The sequence below is a fragment of the Polypterus senegalus genome, chromosome 2 (genome assembly GCF_016835505.1).
Source record: "Polypterus senegalus isolate Bchr_013 chromosome 2, ASM1683550v1, whole genome shotgun sequence".
In the NCBI taxonomy this organism is placed as follows: Eukaryota; Metazoa; Chordata; class Cladistia; order Polypteriformes; family Polypteridae; genus Polypterus; species Polypterus senegalus.
Genome location: NC_053155.1, coordinates 38680005 through 38701734, shown reverse-complemented (window position 1 = coordinate 38701734; position 21730 = coordinate 38680005). Strand labels below are relative to the sequence as shown.

Genomic DNA, 21730 nt, shown 5'->3' with positions numbered 1-21730 from the left:
TGAATAAAAGCACACATGCTTATTTCATATTTGGACTAAAGTCTTCACACATTATACATTTCACATCATTATTAGTATAACATGAAAAAAGTTTCTGCTTCAGGTATGTGTTCAGCATTTCTTGCCTTGTATTTCCTTTCATCTGACAATTACCCAAATCTTTGTAGACATAGAACACACATGAAATGTATGTATTCCAAATAACAATACAGGTGCCGGTCATAAAATTAGAATATCATGACAAAGTTGATTTATTTCTGTAATTCCATTCAAAAACTGAAACTTGTATAGTAGATTCATTCATTACACACAGACTGATGTATTTCAAATGTTTATTTCTTTTAATTTTGATGATTATAACCGACAACTAATGAAAGTCCCAAATTCAGTATCTCGGAAAATTAGAATATTGTGAAAAGGTTCAATATTGAAGACACCTGGTGCCACACTCTAATCAGCTAATTAATTCAAAACACCTGCAAAAGCCTTTAAATGGTCTCTCAGTCTAGTTCTGTAGGCTACACAATCATAGGGAAGACTGCTGACTTGACAGTTGTCCAAAAGACGACCATTGACACCTTGCACAAGGAGGGCAAGACACAAAAAGTCATTGCTAAAGAGGCTGGCTGTTCACAGAGCTCTGTGTCCAAGCACATTAATAGGGAGGCGAAGGGAAGGACAAGATGTGGTAGAAAAAAGTGTACAAGCAATAGGGATAACCACACCCTGGAGAGGATTGTGAAACAAAACCCATTCAAAACTGTGGGGGAGATTCACAAAGAGTGGACTGCAGCTGGAGTCAGTGCTTCAAGAACCACCACACACAGACGTATGCAAGACATGGGTTTCAGCTGTCGCATTCCTTGTGTCAAGCCACTCTTGAACAAGAGACAACATCAGAAGCGTCTCGACTGGATTGCTGCTGTGTGGTCCAAAGTTATGTTCTCTGATGAAAGTAAATTTTGCATTTCCTTTGGAAATCAAGGTCCCAGAGTCTGGAGGAAGAGAGGAGAGGCACAGAATCCATGTTGCTTGAGGTCCAGTGTAAAGTTGGTATCCCTGTTCTTGATTGGCCAGCAAACTCGCCTGACCTCTATGTGGTATTGTGAAGAGGAAGATGCAATACGCCAGACCCAACAATTCAGAAGAGCTGAAGGCCACTATCAGAGCAACATGGGCTCTCATAACACCTGAGCAGTGCCACAGACTGATCAACTCCATGCCACACCGCATTGCTGCAGTAATCCAGGCCCAAGGAGCCCCAACTAAATACTGAGTGCAGTACATGCTCATACTTTTCATGTTCAAACCTTTCAGTTGGCCAACATTTCTAAAAATCCTTTTTTTGCATTGGTCTTAATTGATATTCTAATTTTCCGAGATACTGTATTTGGGACTTTCATTAGTTGTCAGTTATAATCATCAAAATTAAAAGAAATAAACATTTGAAATACATCAGTCTTTGTGTAATGAATGAATCTAATATACAAGTTTCACTTTTTGAATGGAATTACTGAAATAAATCAACTTTGTCATGATACTCTGATTTTATGACCGGCACCTGTATACAGGGGGTCCTCGGGTTAAGACACAGTTCCGTTCCTACAACAATGATGTAACCCGAATTTGGTGTAAGTTGAAACACACTCTAGCCTAAGTCACTTACCTATCTTAACACATTTGCAAAATCATAATCTAGAACATAAAAACACAAAATCTAAGCCTGAGAAAAAAGAAAAGGACATAAATATACTGTACTGTACACTGCACTGTAGTAACAGAAAAAATTAGTGTTAAAAAATCCTTACCTTTATTCCTTCTCATGTCTCAATTTTTTTAAGTTTGTATGGGAGTGAGCGTTTTAAACTCGAAACGTTGTAAACCGAGGACCCCCTGTACTGTATTATTTACCCTATACAACTCCAGGAATCTCACATGGAGATAAGGAGCCTTGAGTTGGGAGAAATTTTTTGCCCAATATCAGCTTCGGTGGGGTGGGGGAGGTCAGGGGGGGTTGGAGTATGGGATAGCAGGCTGCTTGCTGCTTGTGCTGATCGATGCATTTACAAAACAAAAGACGCTGATGGTACAGTTATGAAGAGATTTAAGTTGGCAAGGAATACAAGTTTTTTTTATAAGCTTCAGGCATTCTAGTGTTAAAATATCGGGCTAATGTGGACAAAAGTCAAAAATTAAGGCAAATATCTGTGTTTTTAAACAAAAACGTAGTAGTCTGGATGTGGTATTTTCCACATGGGAATCACAGCAGAGGTTCGCACACTTTCAAGATGTGTCTTCACGGGACCGCACACCAGGTCGCCAAAGGGCACATAATTCTTTCTGCTGAGCCTTTCTGTTTATTTTCAAGGTTGTAGGTGCATTTATTTTATTGAAATGTATTCAATCACTTTGACTTTTTCTCTCTGTTGTACAACTCAAATGAAATATTATTATTAAAACTGCATGAATGTACATAATATATTCTCTTCTGGCTTTATTAAGGAATAAAATGGCTTTTTAAAAGGAAAGCAGAAATCACAAGACACCTTACTTTGTACAGATGAATGATAAATGCACTCTTCTTTTAGGTTTTCTAAGTACTGGAGACCAAGCTGCCAAAGGAAACTATGGACTGCTTGACCAAATACAGGCCTTGAGATGGATCAAAGAAAACATCCAAGCTTTTAAAGGAGATCCTAAGAGGGTTACAATATTTGGTTCTGGTGCAGGAGCATCTTGTGTATGTTTGCTGACGCTATCGCATCACTCTGAAGGTAATTTCATTTTTTTGTTACTGTATACTACATAAATGTTTGGTTATTTTTCATACACAGAGTTGTTTTTATATCATCGATTTTACAATTTCACAAAAAGAAACTTTTCATCATAAGGTTTTTTTTTGACATATTAAATTTGGCTTTGTACTGCCTACTGTCAGACAGGGTGGCTAGAGATACTGCAGTGTAATTTATGCACAGAGAAACAGCGCCACACATGGTGTGATGGTTAGAATGCTTGTCTTTCAACCAAGAAACCTGGGTTTGAATCCCACTCATTACATTTATAATTTTCCTTTTTAAGCTTGTTATTTTTGTCATGTCTTCAAAATGCTCGGGAGGAGAGAGAGGTAATATTTTCATCAACGTTTTTCAGTGCAATTTTGGGTTCTTTGACCTAGAGGAAGTAATCAATATACAAAGTAGCTTTAGTATTCAGTATTAGCAATAGACATTTACTGTATTCAATAAGTGTGGGGGATGATAAAGACTGGTAATATATGATTTTTAATTGCTTTTTACCTTTCCACTTGAACCTGAACTTTACTGCCAGACAACATAGTTGCTAGGAATTTTTCTTAGTGTTCTCTCCATACACATAATAAGATAAACACAAATAAATAACACAATATAACATACGATATATGGCACCATCACAACATTATATATAATAGCAGTGAAAAACATACTGTACAAAACAATACAGTAAAGTTGAATTTTATTCCTGTCCTGTAATATATTAAGTAAGCCCTTATAAACACAAAAAAACATAATTTAGATTGGATGTAGAACTTCAGAAATTAGGAAAAGACATATGAATAGGAGACTGTGTAACCAGAGTGACTGCAGTAGAAAAGAAACTGATTATTTGTCTAGTAGTTCTTGCCTTTAGTGACCAGTAATGTTTCCTGGATGGTAATAACTGAAAGAGATGGTTTTCTGGTTTACCATCTTGGATTATATTTACGGCACGTTTCCTGACCCGTGATGTATCCAGGATCTCAATGGATTCCAGTTTCAGGCCTGCAGTCTTTTCTGTTGTACAAATAAGACTCTATAGTTGGAGTGAGCAGATGCATTGCCATACCAGACTGCCATTGACAACGTGAGGATGCTTTCAGTAACAGCTTGATAAAGCTCTACCAGCACTGATTGGAACAGGTTACATTTTTTAAGATGACAGAGAAAAAACATCCACTGCAGAGCTTTTGTGATAAGAGCAGTTCTGTTTACATCCCATTTCAGACGGTGAGTAATAGTTATGCTCAGAATCAGTGACACCATTTATAACTTGAGGTTAAAGAGGTATGGAGTTTCTCGTAAAATCCACAATCATCTCTACTATCTTCAAGGAATTCATGTTAAGATTGATGAAGGTGCACCAACTGAGAGCCGATCCACCTTACTCTGATATGGCACTTCGTCCCCATCTGTGATCAGGCCAGTCAGGGCGGTGTCATTAGCAAACCTCAGCAGTTTAACAGATTGGTCAGTGGAGGTGCAGTCTTTGGTGTATAGAGATCATAGCGGAGGAGATAGAACACAGCCTTGAAGACACCCTGTTCTCAGGGTCAGGGGCACTAACTGATATTCGCCCATCTTCAATGTCTGGTATCTGTTTGTTAGCAAGTATGAGATCCAGTGATCCAGAGCGTTGTGTCATAGTCCTGAGCAGCACAGGGTAACTCAGCCAGTAATATTATAGTTGATATTGTATATTTCTTATTTTTCCTTTGCTGAATTTATTATCAGTATGCTGTATGTAAAAGACTAAAATTGTTTGCATGTAACATTTTTTGTGAAAACAGATTTGTCATATTTACTCGAACTTAGCTAAATTTAGGATGTAGATTAATGACAGGAAAAATCAGGCACATATTTAAAAAATCAACATTAAATACACAACTTTCTAAGTACATCTTTATCTTTTCTATCATTGTTCTTTGCCTTATATAAATCCTTCCAGATGTCAGAGATCCTCTGGATCATGTTTCAAGACTGTCAGGCCAATACTCTCTGGACGTTTCTGTATAGATCTCACTATGAAGCAAAACAGCATTTCAAATCCTTCTCTTCCATTCTTTCATTTTATTCTGCATACCTGTATATTTGTGGGTGGCTAGGTGGCACAGTAGTACTGCTACTGCCTTGAAGTAGGAGTCCGGGGCTCATTTCCCAGGTCCTCCCTGTGTGGAGGTCATATGTTCTGTCCGTGTCTGCATGGGTTTCCTCCCACTGTGCCAAGACATGCAGGTTAGGTAAATTGTCTCGTATGTGTGTTTGGGTGTGTGTGTGTGTGTGTGTGTGTGTGTGTGTGTGTACTGAACTGGGTTTTCTCCTGCCTTGTGCCCTATACTAGCTGGGATGGGCTCCAGCCCCCACTCATAACCCTAATCTGGATTAAGCGGGTTAGTAAATGACATGACCTGCAGATATTTATTCTCATGTCAACTCCTCTGTACTTGCTGTGCTAAGTCAATCTACATGCAGTGTTCATTTTTGCATTCTTTAAATTGGTTCCTTTGAAATTAATCCACCATTGACAAAGGTAAATAGTTGTTTAGGTAATGTGCTTTCATGTTAATTTCAAAGAAAAGTAAAAGTGGTAACAATGTCTCTGAACAAATATTTGTTTAAACTTGAAAGTGGCTACTTATTTAGAGAGCAGAAAAAAAAAAAAAAACGTGTTAAACTATTTAATAACATAACAATGATAATATTTCTTATTATGTGCCTTACAGGCTACATAATTTTTTTATGACAAAAAACATAAAACGGAATTTTAAATTTTATGGCAAAAACACTTAGCATTAGCCAGGTTCAGTTTAAATTTTTATTTTCAGTTAATCATGGGCAAGGATATAAATAAACAAATATAGTAAATTTCAGAATTCAGAACATGTTGATTTATTCATTGAAACATCAAATCTACAGAATGTTTAAATAACTTCAATTACAAAACAAATTTTCATTCATTCATAATCTGCATGTAATTGACTGTGGATTTTTCATGTCTTGTCGTATTGTTTATATAGTTTTTAAAGTTTGGGTCTTCCTTGACTTTTTATTGTAAAGCTTAATAAAATTATGAACTGCAGTCTAATAAACATAAACGAAAGTGTCTTAATATTAATTGTATCATGTGGATAAAAAAAAAAGTAGATGCTCTCTTCTTGTAACCTCAGTTGCCCGAATAACAAAATTAATCAGATTTTTGATAGAATGGGACAATGGCACAGTCTTAATAAACCTTAATGAGTAGACAGAAATATGCACTGGCAATTACAATATTTATAGCCATGCTAGTACAAGGAGTTCTGCTCCAGTAAGGGATGACAGATCTTATATATTTAGAGAGTGCTCGATCGGGTGAAAGACATTCTTCTCTTAAAGTGTTTTATTAAACCAAATAATGCATGATGAATCCACATAAGTGTAAATGGAAACCAGTTAGACAGAGAACTGCTGATCCCTTTGTTATTTTCATCTTATTGCTAATAGGGAGCCATTAACAACATTGAATGTAGCTGTTTAAGACTGAAATAAGCAATTAAGGGTGGGGGACCTTAACAAGTGAGACCACTAAAATGAAGCATCCAAATGTCACTTGAGCAATAAGTGTTTCATCAGCAATAACTGACTTCTCATTAAGAACTGGGTTGGAACATAAACCTGCAGCCACTGCCACCCTTAAGGTCTGCCACTACCCACCCCTGCTCTAAAGGCTCAAAGTCCAATCTGTTTGGTAGATATCATTCTCTGGCCCAATTCTTCACTCTAAAAAGCACTATTCTCTCTAACATCTTATTTCTCTCATTGACTATTAGGATTCAAGGAATTAGTATATTCTAATATTATTTTTTCTTATTTCACCACATTCATCAGTGATGATACAATGAGTGCTACGTATGTTTTTGATGCTAAATACTGCTAGTCAGCCATGTATTAAAGGCCATCTGAACTTTGTTTAAAATTAAGAAAATATTCTGCTTTGAAAGAACACTATATATCTAGAAAATTATTTCTAGTTTTAACCTAACTATATTGTTTGAAAGCAAGTTTACAGTAGTTTGGTCGTTTTAACTTCAGTCTGCCAATATGAGATCTTCAGTGTTTCAAACCCCCTCTTTCAGTTGACAACTCGTTTCAGATTTCCTTAAATCTGCGATGCTCTGCATTCATGTCTGCCGCCATCATGTGTCTCCTGATTAAACAATCTTGACACTGACAAGCCTGGCCTTTCTTTTCCCCCTTATTTGACAAGGACACCAGCACTCCTAAAAACCCTACACTTATTTTGTCTCTCTGCACTTAAGCCCCATCCCATGACCACAAATGGGACAAGCTGCAGAATCCCATCTAGGGACACAGATGTCCTAATTTACCTACAAGGACACCAGCCTGTCAGGATCATTTCATGATTAGAATCCATTTTGGGGCAATCTGAATACTGTTTCTACATTTCTTTTTCTTAAAATTACAGTAATTTAGATATATTTTTCATATTTTTTTCATTGCTTCTTTGATGTCATTATTCTGCATTTGGGTCCTGCTGGCTTCTAACAATACCTTCCTATTGTGGTGCTGCCATTGCTTACAAGGCAGTTGGTGGCATGATATACATGGTCAAATATTATCTTACCTTACCTTAAAGAAATGCTTCACCCAAAAATGATATTTTTTTCCTATATGTTACTTACCACGTTTAGTTTGTAGTGATGGGCAAGAAAATTTTTTCATGTCATGTTTTCATGCAAAGAACAAATTTTCTGATAATACAGAGGTATATGATAAACAACACTGGACATCAAAGAATGTCATAAAATCAATGAAAAAAATTATCTTATTCAGGCTGCATAATCGACATGTTAACTCATCCAGCCTTATGCTTACAATTTTTAAGAACATTATGTTAAATAAACCACTACTTATGAAAATGTTCTAGCGAATGAAAGTGGAATGTGCTCAGGCTCACCCAAGATTGTTGTTAGGAGTTTACTTAAGTATTGCTTGTTTGAATTTTCTGAATTATTCTGTTTCGATCACTTTGCTCTCAGTTAAGTGTACTAGGATTTGTTAACTTTGGATTACCTTTTAGGCAACTCTTTTCTGCTCTTTTGACCATTTTTGTCTTATATTTGCTTATTTTTCAATTAATAACTTATTTTACAAAGGTTCCCGTTGCCCTTTAGATTACAAGCCAGAGATTTTATTTCTCTGTCTTAAAAGACATTTTTATGAGACTTGGGACCTTAATGGCATTTTTAAACTTTGAAATTCAGCTTCTTTTCATAGGTCAGTGTAGGACAAATCCTGCAGGTAGCAGTTGGGCCCTGGCTGATTTGGAGTAAGCCTCTTCTGGGCCTGCTTAGTGGATCTTTTAGATGTCTCAGTTACCCTTCTCGCCGTTTTCAAGCTGGGCAATGACTGGAAAAGGGAACAGGTTTCCAAGGAACAAAATCTTTATAGGTGAACTGGCAGTTGTGTTTCTTTGCCATAGATACAGCTCACAGTTAAGAGCGAAGAGCATGCCACTGGTGGAGGGAAAAACGGAGCAGGGGAACTACTGAACTTCACATGAGCAATGTCTGTTACGAGCAACTAACCAGTGGAGGCACCCATCACACCATGTTTGTGAATCTATGTTATAAGAGTGCTAGAACCTACTTGGTGTAGAAGCTAACATAATTTTAGTTTTCAAGATGTTAATCCACCAAGGGGTAATGTATACAGAAAATGCTGCCATATTTATACCATCACCTGCTGTGACATAATGGATGGGTGGGATAAATATTAAACTTAGTCTAAATAATTTGGAATTATTTAAAAAAAAAACATTCAATTGTATTAACCTCCTCGCAGTTAGGAGACCCAGGTTCACTTCCCGGGTCCTCCCTGTGTGTAGTTTGCATCTTCTCCCCATGTCTGTGTGGGTTTCCTCCCACAGTCCAAAGACATGCGGGTTAGGACTAAAAATTGTCCCTAATGTGTGCTTGGTGTGTGGGTGTGTGTGCACCCTGTCTTCCCTTTTTACCAGTGTGGGTTTTACTGTCCAGAGGATTTCAGTTGAATTTTCTTCCCCCATGTCTTAACTTCCTACTACCCTTGCCCCTTGCAACCCTTTGTCACTGGGTAGCTTTTGATGTTAATAAAAGGCATGACAAATATGTTTAGAACCGGGCTTTTTATGCAGAGCCATGCAAAATAATTTAAGATTTTTCATGTATAATTTGCAAAAAACATGTATTCTCTTGTGTAATAAATGAAGTGTGCTGACAAATAGATGTTTAAACTCTTATGTGGCACGAGCATGCTGGTATAACATCTGCTACTTTATTTTCCCCAGGGCATCATGCAACACCCTGGTTAAACAAAAGCAGGAAAAATATCAACATATTTGATTTTTCTTTTCTTTTTCGGTATAAAATATTCAGTACAAATGATATTCCACTTACTTATTATTAGAATTTTTAACTTCTTAACCCAACCAATAATGTGACAAAAATTGAAAATAGTATGTGTACAAGACCAGGCAAAGACATTGGGTTATTTGAGAGTGTGAGTATACATTATGACAGCACAAATACATGGCTCACTTCCAATGCATCATTCATTTTCTAATATCACTTGTTGCATTACTGGATTATAGAGAGCTAGATTATATCTTGGCATCATAAGGAATTTTAGCACAAGGTGAGCCTTTTCTGCTAGGCTTTAGTGGCATACCAGGCCTGTTAAGGAAGCAGATTTAACAGACATCTAGTTGTGCAAAACTCCCTTTTACATTCTAAACTAAGTGACTGAGCTCAAGTTTATACTAGGATATGACAGCTATGCAGGGGCCCCTTTTTAGATTTTTTGAGCTAAAATGCACAAATTGAACTAAAGCCAGAACAAACACCTATAATTCAAGGAATGACAACTGTGGTGGACAGAATAACTCACCTATGAGAAGATGCTCCTTTTGTAACTAGAAGTGACATTAATCCAATCATGAGAGGTCCCACCTTCCTTCATAAACTATTTACTCTCGTCCCAGTTAGACATTCTCTCTGAGCATGACGATCTCTGAAACCAAAAATACTGATGAGCTGCTCCATACCTTGGAAGCAGTAAGCTGACAATCTCTTCTCTTTGTGGACCAGAAAGCTAAGGTCAAGTCTAACTAGTGAAGCACTGATCCCAGTATGAAGACTGAGAAGTATGTACTGCTTCAGGAAGGGAATTTCATCATCTAAACTCTTGGGCCAGAAAGAGTAATGCTTTACCTACAAAGTTGGAGACAACACAGCAAAGAGCCTAACTGAGGAGAGCACTGCACAACAGAGATAAAGGACCAATGCAGCAAAGAGAAAAGTGCCCTCCAATATAAGAAGAATCCTCTACTTGAACCCAGAGCATCAAATAAAATGACAACTGTATACAACATTAGAAATCACCTTTAAAGGTTTGGTATTATAAAACTATGTATCGAAGCCAAGATAAATTAGAACTCTAAATAACCAGTAAACAGCCAGCCTCTCTATGTTATATGTTTGTCTGTCTAGGCTATATGCCTCCTGCCTTATATATCAATACTGTATATATATACACTGTGAGTGGAAAAAAAACACACCAAAATGTTTTTCATCACATCTTCAACAATAGTCGGCCGATTTTGATAAAATTTGGAACATTGTATAAACTTGTGTCAAAGCCTGGTCAAAGCAGTATAAGATCTTACTTATTTATAAATTTGGTTGCCATGGATACGTGCGAACACAGACGATAAAGTTTTTTAAACAAGTTTGACCCTTTGCTAAATTTGCAGATAAAAATGGGTTTCAGTACAGAAGACCGAAACACGAAGACTTAAGTTCAAAAAGCTAGTGCAGCGATGTTGTTTGTTTGATGTGAGTAATTAATACAACTTTTGTTGGAAAACATATTACATACACTTTGTATCAAACATTAAGTAAATCAGCCGACTATTGTTGAAGATGTGATGAAAAATATTTTGGTGTGTTTTTTTCCCACTCACAGTGTATATATATATATATATATATATATATATATATATATATATATATATATATATACTCACCTAAAGGATTATTAGGAACACCATACTAATACGGTGTTTGACCCCCTTTCGCCTTCAGAACTACCTTAATTCTACGTGGCATTGATTCAACAAGGTGCTGAAAGCATTCTTTAGAAATGTTGGCCCATATTGATAGGATAGCATCTTGCAGTTGATGGAGATTTGTGGGATGCACATCCAGGGCACGAAGCTCCCGTTCCACCACATCCCAAAGATGCTCTATTGGGTTGAGATCTGGTGACTGTGGGGGCCATTTTAGTACAGTGAACTCATTGTCATGTTCAAGAAACCAATTTGAAATGATTCAAGCTTTGTGACATGGTGCATTATCCTGCTGGAAGTAGCCATCAGAGGATGGGTGCGTGGTGGTCATGAAGGGATGGACATGGTCAGAAACAATGCTCAGGTAGCCTGTTGCATTTAAACGATGCCCAATTGGCACTAAGGGGCCTAAAGTGTGCCAAGAAAACATCCCCCACACCATTACACTACCACCACCAGCCTACACAGTGGTAACAAGGCATGATGGATCCATGTTCTCATTATGTTTACGCCAAATTCTGAATCAGACCAGGCAACATTTTTCCAGTCTTCAACTGTCCAATTTTGGTGAGCTTGTGCAAATTGTAGTGGAGATGAGTGGTACCCGGTGGGGTCTTCTGCTGTTGTAGCCCATCCGCTCCAAGGTTGTGCGTGTTGTGGCTTCACAAATGCTTTGCTGCATACCTCGGTTGTAACGAGTGGTTATTTTAGTCAAAGTTGCTCTTCTATCAGCTTGAATAAGTCGGCCCATTCTCCTCTGACCTCTAGCATCAACAAGGCATTTTCGCCCACAGGACTGCCGCATACTGGATGTTTTTCCCTTTTCACACCATTTTTGTAAACCCTAGAAATGGTTGTGTGTGAAAATCCCAGTAACTGAGCAGATTGTGAAATACTCAGACCGGCCCATCTGGCACCAACAACCATGCCACGCTCAAAATTGCTTAAATCACCTTTCTTTCCCATTCTGACATTCAGTTTGGAGTTCAGGAGATTGTCTTGACCAGGACCACACCCCTAAATGCATTGAAGCAACTGCCATGTGATTGGTTGATTAGATAATTTCATTAATGAGAAATTGAATAGGTGTTCCTAATAATCTTTTAGGTGAGTGTATATATTGTCACGCTTGGGTCACAGATTTGCACAGACACAGAAGGTCGTAGAAAAAAAGAAGGATTTTTATTCAGACACTGCAAACACATGAGCTTAAACGTGCTCCATGACAAGTCAGATATAACAGTTCCGCTAGGAGCAGAGAGAGATAAAAGCAAACAATCAATTCCCAAACTGACAGGCGCTGCAAGGCTTATAAGTCGGCGGAGTACCGCGAGGCTTGTATTACGCGTTATAGTGCAAGGATAAGGAGCAATGTGTAGTCAGTGTTTCAGGGTTTGTGGTTTTCCCAGGGGCGTCTGTCTCTATTTGGGGTGCGATCAGCCCTCCAGCTCACACCCTCCCCCTCAGCTTTATTCACATTCCTGTGAATCAAGCGACTCTCTGTACTAGGTTCATTTAGTCGTGATAATACATCTGCGTTGACGTGTTCAGAACCTGGTCGGTGCTTTACTGTGAAACTGTAAGGTTGTAAACCCAGAAACCATCTCATTAGACGAGTTTGTATCTTTCTGTCGGTACAACCACTGGAGTGGAGCATGATCAGTTACCAAAGTGAAGTTTCGTCCCCACAAGTAATAGCGAAGCGCTTCCACAGCCCACTTAATTGCCAAGCATTCTTTTTCAATTGTAGAATAATTGCGTTCCCTAGGAAGTAATTTCCTACTCAAATATGTGATTGGATGTTCTTCTCCATCAAAATTTGTGACAGGACTGCGCCCACACCAAATGCACTTGCGTCTGTTTGCAAGATAAAATCTTTTGTGAAATCCGGGTTCCTTAGAACCGGGTAAGAAGACAATGCTTTTTTTAAATCGTTGAAAGAACGTTCGCAATTTTCTGTCCACAGGACAGGTCGGTTTTTTCTGCCTCTAGTAAGTTCTGTAAGAGGAGCAGCTCTATGTGCAAAATTTGGAATGAATTTTCTGTAGTAACCAGCGAGTCCCAGAAAGGCGTACTTGTTTCTGTGTCTCAGGTCTCGGGTAAACAAGCATTTCTTCTATTTTCCTTAATTGTGGCCTAAGTAAACCCTTGCCCATAGAATAGCCTAAGTAATGAGTCTCGGACATGCCTAGTTTACATTTCTTAGGGTTAGCAGTAAGGCCAGCGTGTCTCAAGCTTTCAAGAACGGCTTGAAGCCGCTCTAAGTGTGTTTTCCAATCATTGCTAAAAATCACGACATCGCCAAGGTATGCCCCAGCATATTCAGAGTGAGGACGTAGGATCTGATCCATCATACGCTGAAAAGTTAGAGGTGCCCGTGAAGACCAAACGGGAGTCTTGTAAATTCATAGAGTCCGTCAGGAGTCGCAAATGCCGTTTTCTCACAACTGCTAGCCTCTAAAGGCACCTGCCAATAGCCTTTTGTGAGATCTAGCGTGGAGATATAGCTCGCCTGACCCAGTTTTTCCAATTCCAATTTAGAGACCTTATTCAAGCGTCTGAAATCGATACAGAACCGAACCGAACCGTCTTGCTTTGGGACTAATACGACTGGGCTGCACCAGTCACTTTTACTTTCACGAATTACACCCAGTGTCAGCATCTTTTTTACCTCTTCGCAAGACAATATTTCGCGCCTCGTATCCGGAACGGCCGCATCTGTACGCGAACATCAGGTGCAGTGGTAATTTTATGTTTTGTAATGTTAGTCTTGCCTGGTAAATCTGAAAAGACATCAGTGTTCCGTTCTATCAAAGATAACAGTTCTGTCTTTTGCGTGTCAGTAAGATCGTTACCAATGGTAACATCGGACTGAGAAACAGCAGCCAAGGAAGTGTTAACCTCTTGTCGGTCGTGCCATTCCTTCAAGAGGTTAATGTGTAAAATCTGGAATGGTTTGCGCCGGCCGGGTATTCTAACCTTGTAATTTACTGGACTCATAGGCTCCTCAATAATGGCGGGCCCTGCCATTTAGCTAAGAATTTGTGTGGATCCGAGGGAACCAGTACCAAAACACGATCGCCAGGTTTGAACTCACGGAGCTTGCTGCGCCTATCGTAAAGACGCTTCTGAGTTTCCTGTTCTCGTTGTTGGTGTTCCACAGCAATAGAGGAAAGCATAGAAATTCTGTCTTGCAACGAAATTAGTCGATCTGCAAAGCTTGGACCCTTAGCTGCTCTCTCGTTTCCTATCCATTCCTCACGTACCACATCCAGGATGCCTCGCCGCCTGCCGAATAACAACTCGAAGGGACTCAAGCCAGTGGACGCCTGTGGTGATTCTCGCACCGCTGCACAAAACAAACGGTAGGACAGTGTTCCATGTTGTGGGATCATTATGAGCAACTCGCCTGATCATCTGTTTCAATGTTTTGTTAAATCGCCGGTTAAACCATTCGTTTGAGGATGGTAAACAGTAGTACTCAATTTCTTAATAGCAAAGCTGTCACACAATTGTTTCATCACGCGAGAAGTGAAAGGTGTGCCCTGATCAGTTAAGATTTCTCTAGGGATACCAATACGAGTAAAAGTTTCACATAGTGCTTTAGCTACAGCCGAAGAGTTGGCCTTTTTCAGCCGATCATTTCTGGATATCGTGTCGCATAATCAACCAACACCAGCAAATATTGGTACCCATCCTTAGTCTTAGGTAATGGTCCCACAATATCTAATCCCACACGCTGAAAGGGAACTTCCAATATGGGCATAGGACAAAGGGGAGCCCGAGGAGGCTTATAAGCAGAGACGATCTGGCAGTCTGGACATGAAGTACAAAATCGTTCAACATCTTTTCCCATATTAAGCCAATAAAATCGTTTTGATAACCGGTCTCTAGTTTTGTCGGCACCGAGGTGCCCCCCCAAGATGTGTGAATGTGCCAGATGCAAAACAGTTTCCCTATGTGCTTCAGGTACCACCAGTTGTTCAATAAATTCCCCCTCCAAATGATCTGAGATCACTCTGAAAAGGCAACCGTCCTTTTCTATAAAGTGTGGGGTTTTCACACCCCCGGAATTACGCTCTTGGTAATAAGAGTCAATAGCAGAGCGAGCCTGTTTAAATGCATATTCTAATGAGCTATCAGTATGCTGCAAACGCACAAAATCTGATTGTTCGTTAACACTCGGTTTGTGTTCGGAGGCGTTTGCAATCTGGGAAGATGTAGAAGGAGCAGCCCATTCTGGAAGATTGTCGGGGGTGACCTCCTCCGTCACGCTGGAGAGATCGGGTTCAATATCTAAGTTGGGCTCTAGATTTTCCCCGGCCGCTACCAGTTCTTCGTCTTGGATTTCTTCTTCTTCTCCCCCCCCACCAAGTTCATTAGTGGACTGGACTACTGGTCCCTTACATTTATTAATCAGTTTCGGAAAAAGGGCATTTCTCCGTCCTATGAGTAATGGCCAAGGGCACGAGTCCGAAACGGCAGACCAAACCTTAAATTGGCGCCCCCTATAAGTTAAAGGAAGAAGTAAAGTCTGATAATCTTTAACATCACCATGTACACAGCGTATTTTACAGTCTCACAGTCTCTAAGGCATTGTTCATTAAGACAGTCTCGTCTCACAATACAAAGGTCACTTCCGAATCTAACAATGCTGAGATTTCTTTGTGTCCCAATTTCACCGGGATCAACAAGCCATCTTTTCCATCCGGACATGTAATAGTTGAGCAACAAATCTCGGCCAGTCCAATCCCCATTGAATGAGCTGGAGACAAGCGACAATCTCTTGCCAAATGGCCGAGCTGATCACATCGGAAACATCTACGGTCGGCTCCGTTTCGAAATATCCTCTCGACGTCCACGCCGACGTGCTCTGTAGCCTCCACGGTCTTGTCGACCGCTGTTGCCGCTGTCTCCCCAGAAACAGGCGTCCCATCTACGACTGGATTTCCCGGGGTCCTACCTGACCCCATTAGATTTTCAGGTCCTGCAGCTTGTTGATCGGCGCGAGAATGTCCTGGACGTTCGCTCACAGGTTGCGGCAGCACGAAATCCACCGCTCTTTCTCCAAGTGGACTGTGAACCCTCTAATCGTCTGGACATAATCGTTAATGATTTAATATCATGGCGTAGAAATTCATCTCGAAGAACTTCAGGTATGCCGGTCAGTAATATATTCACGACAACTGTTTCCATTACGTCTCCTTCAAACCAACAGTGCACTTTATGTATCAAATCTTGAATTTGCGCACGGATTGGGTCATCCATGTTTAGTTTCCAGTCTTTAAGTGCAAATGTTTTAGACTTCTGAAATAAGTCTTGGCATCCATCTGTGCAACCACTCCTGGTACCACTTGTCACGCTTGGGTCACAGATTTGCACAGACACAGAAGGTCGTAGAAAAAAAGAAGGATTTTTATTCAGACACCGCAAACACATGAGCTTAAACGTGCTCCATGACAAGTCAGATATAACAGTTCCGCTAGGAGCAGAGAGAGATAAAAGCAAACAATCAATTCCCAAACTGACAGGCGCTGCAAAGGCTTATAAGTCGGCGGAGTAGCGCGAGGCTTGTATTACGCGTTATAGTGCAAGGATAAGGAGCAATGTGTAGTCAGTGTTTCAGGGTTTGTGGTTTCTATTTGGGGTGCGATCAGCCCTCCAGCTCACAATATATATATATATATATATATATATATATATATATATATATATATATATATATATATGCAGTTATCTGTTTATCGATGTATTGAATTATTCTGTTTCTTAAAACGAGCGTCAATTACCTTGATATGCGTCTAGTGATCTGAGACTACAACAGAAAAAGGTAAGGTAAAAAGAATAGGAGCTTTACCAAATTATTTAATTAATTACTGGCATTGCCAAAGGAACGGTCGATAATTCATTAACCAAGCTAAATCTCTTCTCATTTATACAGCATGGCCCAACCCTTCATGAGACATCAGTCCTTTATAGGGCTCTCTCATGGGACTTACAATAACAGATATTTATGTATTTTACAGTTACTTATTAATCTTACAGAATCAACTTTCAGATATGAAGGAAAACAAGACCACCAAGACAATGAGTGAATGTGCATGCTCCACACAAGTGTGAACCTTGATGAAAACTGAATCCTTGTGTATTGAGGTCTGAGGCATAGTACCTAGCCACTGTGCTGCTCTGGATTGATACCATTTACTTATTTTGGGGATTTACAGGTTATACTCAAAGCATTGGAATCAAAGTAGAAACCAGACATAAATGAGACCCCAGTCCATGCCAAGGTCAACACTCTGACACCAGACTAATTTAAATTACTAATTACCCGAGCCATGATGTATAAATACATGGCCCATAAAAGGTATTCAACACCTTGGAAGGTTTCACATTTTATTGTTATGCAACATTGACCCACTGTGAATTTAATTTAGCTTTTTTAACACTGATAAAAAAAGACTCTTTAATGGCAAAGTGGTCTAAATAATTGAAAATATAGAACACAAAATAATTGATCACAAAAGTATTCACCTCCTTTAATATCTCACGCCAAAATCATCACTGGTGAAGCCAATTGGTTTCAGAAATTCCACAATTAATTCACTGAGATCACCTGTGTGTAGTTTCAGTTCATTGTAGTCTAAATGTTCCTTATCTGGAAGGGCCTGCTTGTGGCGAGTTAGTACAATGGCCTGATCTACACAATGAAGACAAAAGAACTCGCCAAGTAACTCCATGAAAATGTGATTGAAAAGCACAAGTCAGGGGATGGAGACACAAAAATACTCAAATCACTGAAGATCCCTTGGAGGCCAGCTAAATCAATTATGAAGAAATGGAAAGTACTGTAAATCTTCTAGAGCAACTGTTCACAAAAATGGAGTGATTGTATAAGAAGATTAGTAAAGGAGGACCTCAAGAATTACAAGCTCCAGTGGCTGACATTAGATAGACTAACTTTTAACAGAAACGCACACAACATCTCTTCTTGAGTTTTTTTTAGGAAGCATTCTGGCAAAACCTGTAACTGAGAATTGGATGGGAATGCCACATTATTCAAATATACTGTAATAGGAAATCTCTGACATAAAAATATTGTTATGATCTGATTTCTTGATATATGAATTTTAAAGCTATTCAAAATTTTGATGGTCAGATACATTTGTGGCTTGAACATGGTTTTGCTATATCAATATTTTATAATATGAGTTTTTTTTTTTAATATCTATTCTCTCCTTACAAAATCCCACTGCTGAAACAGTTCAGTGACATTATTACATTCTGAATAACAAGAAAAGGCCATTCACATAATAAGTTTTCTCATTTGCAATTTTGCCTTCAAAGCTCAATAACACTATTTAAGGCAATGTTTACCCAAAGGAACACATTTAAAAGTCGACATAAATGTGGAGTTCATGTTGGCTAACTACTGATATGAAAATCAACTAATAAACAACTCTATGATAAAGCATTAATTTTTTACGTTCTATTAAAATGGAAAAAGGCCATCAGCAGAGACAAGGTCTATTACTTTTTTTCCTGCTTTGCTGCTGGCACCTTTACATATAAAGAATAGAATTTAAAGTAAAATGAATATCATACAATTCAATTTAAAGAGACAAAGGCCATATTTGATGGAATTGAACAAATATTGTTTGGAAACCTTCCGGAACTGACTGTAGATATTTAAACATGGAACTGACTTTTCCTCTTCCAGAATCACTTAATATCAACCATTATACTGCTTGAGTCCACTTTTTTAGTTAAAACATTGCAATTTTTAAAATGACATGACATAAATAGTTCTGCCCAAGTTATCATGATGAAAAGGACTGCAGAAATGATCATTTAACTTGGAAATGGTAACCACTGGAGAATTTTTTAACGATGAGAGTGAATTTAGATGTGAGGAACACAAAAACAAGCTAAAATAAATTCTTAGATTCTCTAAATCCCATTCAGGGTTATGGTGGAGGTGCATGGATTGAAAGGCAGAAATGAACCCTTGATAAGATATCAGTCCATTCCATAGCCGACTCCTGCATGCTCATGACCAGCCAATCCCCAAAATGATCTTATCATGCATGCATATATTGTGGATTTGGAAGGAATATAGCTAGGGGAGTGCAAATATGAAGAAAAAGATGTAGACCGCTGTGAAAAGAATCAACCTTGACACAGAAAAAGGTTTGGGGCAGCCACCCGTATACTTAATCCCTGGCTGCAAAAGTGCAAATACAAGCAAAGTTGATGAGCATGCTGAGTCCAAAACAAAACTGAACATGTGGAGGTTGTCTTGCTTTTATAGTAGGTTGGCAAAAGTGACGTCATCTGGGGGCTGGAGCCGGAAGTGAGTCCGTGGAGCCGGAAACCAGAAGTGCTGTCTTCAGGGCTGGACTCAGGCAGAATTTCCCATATTTGATCTGCAGGAATATCACAGAAAAGATTTGTGTACTCCACCGCCCCCTGGTCAGGCATTGAATTACCATTGATTGGTCCCTCTAACTGTCTCCCATGCACATGTGTGACACCCCATACAAACCGAGTGCAAGAACTGGATCTGTAACTAAGGTGTACTAATCCCTATGCCACAATGTCATTTGTACAAAACAACATTTTGTCTCTGAGGGTTCAAAACCCATTTGCTCTACAAAATCTTTGTTGGAATTACATTATAGTTGTCCAGTGAAAAGACTTAAATGGTTTCATATGATGGCTTTTCTAGAAATCAGTCCAACACCAAAATCAATCAGTTGTGACAATTCTTTCTTTATGTATTTGGAGACCATATGCCAGACCGCTTTACTGATAGTACGAGTCTACAGTCTGAAATTTTGGCTACAGTTTGACAGAAGGCACATGGGTATGGAAGATTATTTGTGACAAAATTAAATGCAATCCAGTGCTTTAACTGCACTGCAATGTAATGAATATGCACGGTTTATTGTGTCACAATAAAAAGCATATCAACCAAATAAGCGATTGATTTTCGCTATGGCATGCAAGTCTCATGTCATTTTAGAATTCAGTACAAAAGTGTAATGCATTTTAGTTCAAGTCCATATGTCACATGCCATAACTAAAAGCAAAGCAAGCATATTGCATTTCACTTAGTGCCGTGCCAAATGTATTGCATTTCAATTCAAGATCACACGTTAATTGTACCAAAACTGAATGTTATCAAATGATCTATCAGTGTCAAAAGATGGGGCAAGGGGGTCTCTAAATATCAGCTAGAAGAAAGTTCTATGATCTGAGGAGCACAAAATGTAGCTTTTTTGGCTTTCAGGATAAAGGCCATGTTTGAACACTGAACATTATGAAAAGCACACCATTCCCAACGTGAAGAGTGATGGTGGCAGTATCATACTGGGGGATGCTTCTCTGCAGCAGGCCCTGGATGGCTTGTGAGGGAAAAATAAATGTACAAAAAATAAAAAGAGATATCCTGGAGAAGACCCTTCATACAGTCTGCAAGAAACCTGCACCTTGGGAGAAGATCTGATTTCCAGCAAGACAACGAGCCCAAACATAAAGCTAAAAAATTTAACACAAGAATGGCTTAAAACAACAATATGTTGTAAAGTGACCGAATAAGAGTCCAGAAATCAGTCCATTTGAGGTACTTATGTACAGAAATGAAAAAGTCTGTTTGCTCACATTCTGGATGAGCAAAGCTGATAGAGAGACCTGAGCACACAGATTTGAGGCTGTCATGGCTGCCAAAAATGCATCTAATAAAGCCTGACTTGAATACTTATGCAATCAGTTATTTTTTATTTTATATTTGCAACCAATTTTGTAACCAAATTTACAGAAATGTTTTCAAGTTTGTTTTTCTGTTGAACAGTGTCAAAAAAGTCTAAATCTCCTGTGGTTTATCCATAAAAAATGAAAATGCCTAAAGGGGTGAATAGGCATTGTATCTGGAGAAAACCCAAGTGCAGATATTGAAAATGTGTAACCTCTAAGCAGACAAAGACAGATTCAGTTAACTGAAGTGAGGCCTCTGGGGCTGGGATGCAGCAGTAATGGTTACTGTGCCACCAGCTGTCCATCCATGTTCTTAAACATCCTAATCCAGTTCTAGGTTCACGGTAGCCATACCCTATCTCAGGAGGAAGCAGCCATGGACGGAATGTATGAACGCATTCACAAACCCAACCAGACTAGCTCATACAAAGCCAGTTTAGAATCACCATTTAACCGATGTGAAAGGAAAACACCACAGGCATATAAAGAAAGAGCAAACTCCACACACATGGTGACCACACTGGAGTTGATAGAATGGCAATAGTATGTGATCAGTCCTTAATTCTCATTTAATTTGTTTTTAGTGTTTTTGCTAAAACAATTGTAAGAAGATATTGTTGGTTATGCAGACGGAAAGTGACATTTTAAGGAAAGAAATCTCTTGTTGGTATAAGGGAGTCACCAACAAAGTGAAGACATGTAATAATGAAACTATTATTTTTTAGCATATAGAATTTAGCCCTACCTAAAGGTGAACTACCACACTTTTGACTGCTTGATGGTTCTGTCTTTGTTTCTTAAAAGCTAAAAATGAAATAAAATGCAGAAATAATCTACGTATAAACAAATCACAGTAGGAACAAGACGACCAAGCGCTCACTGTAACTGCTAAATCAGACAACACTATTTCTGCATTTCAGTGGTGCTCTGTTAAATGCTGGTCAATGCCTTGCACCCTGGATAAGCTCCAGCCCCTTGTGACTCTGAATTGGATTAAAGGGGTTTCAGAGTGTTATATTATGTAATGCGGAATTTGACAGCATCAACAACATTTATTTATATAGCACATTTT

At 38.9% G+C, this 21730-nt stretch overlaps 1 protein-coding gene across 2 annotated transcripts in view; it reads left to right on the top strand.

The window, feature by feature from the left end:
- Nucleotides 1-21730, top strand: part of nlgn4xa (neuroligin 4 X-linked a) — a 607526-nt gene that overhangs the window by 389975 nt on the left and 195821 nt on the right. For both annotated transcript variants that reach the window (XM_039743574.1, XM_039743573.1), the window contains one exon: nt 2589-2774. In XM_039743574.1, coding sequence (XP_039599508.1) covers nt 2589-2774 — 186 coding nt within the window. The remainder of the gene's footprint in view (nt 1-2588; nt 2775-21730) is intronic.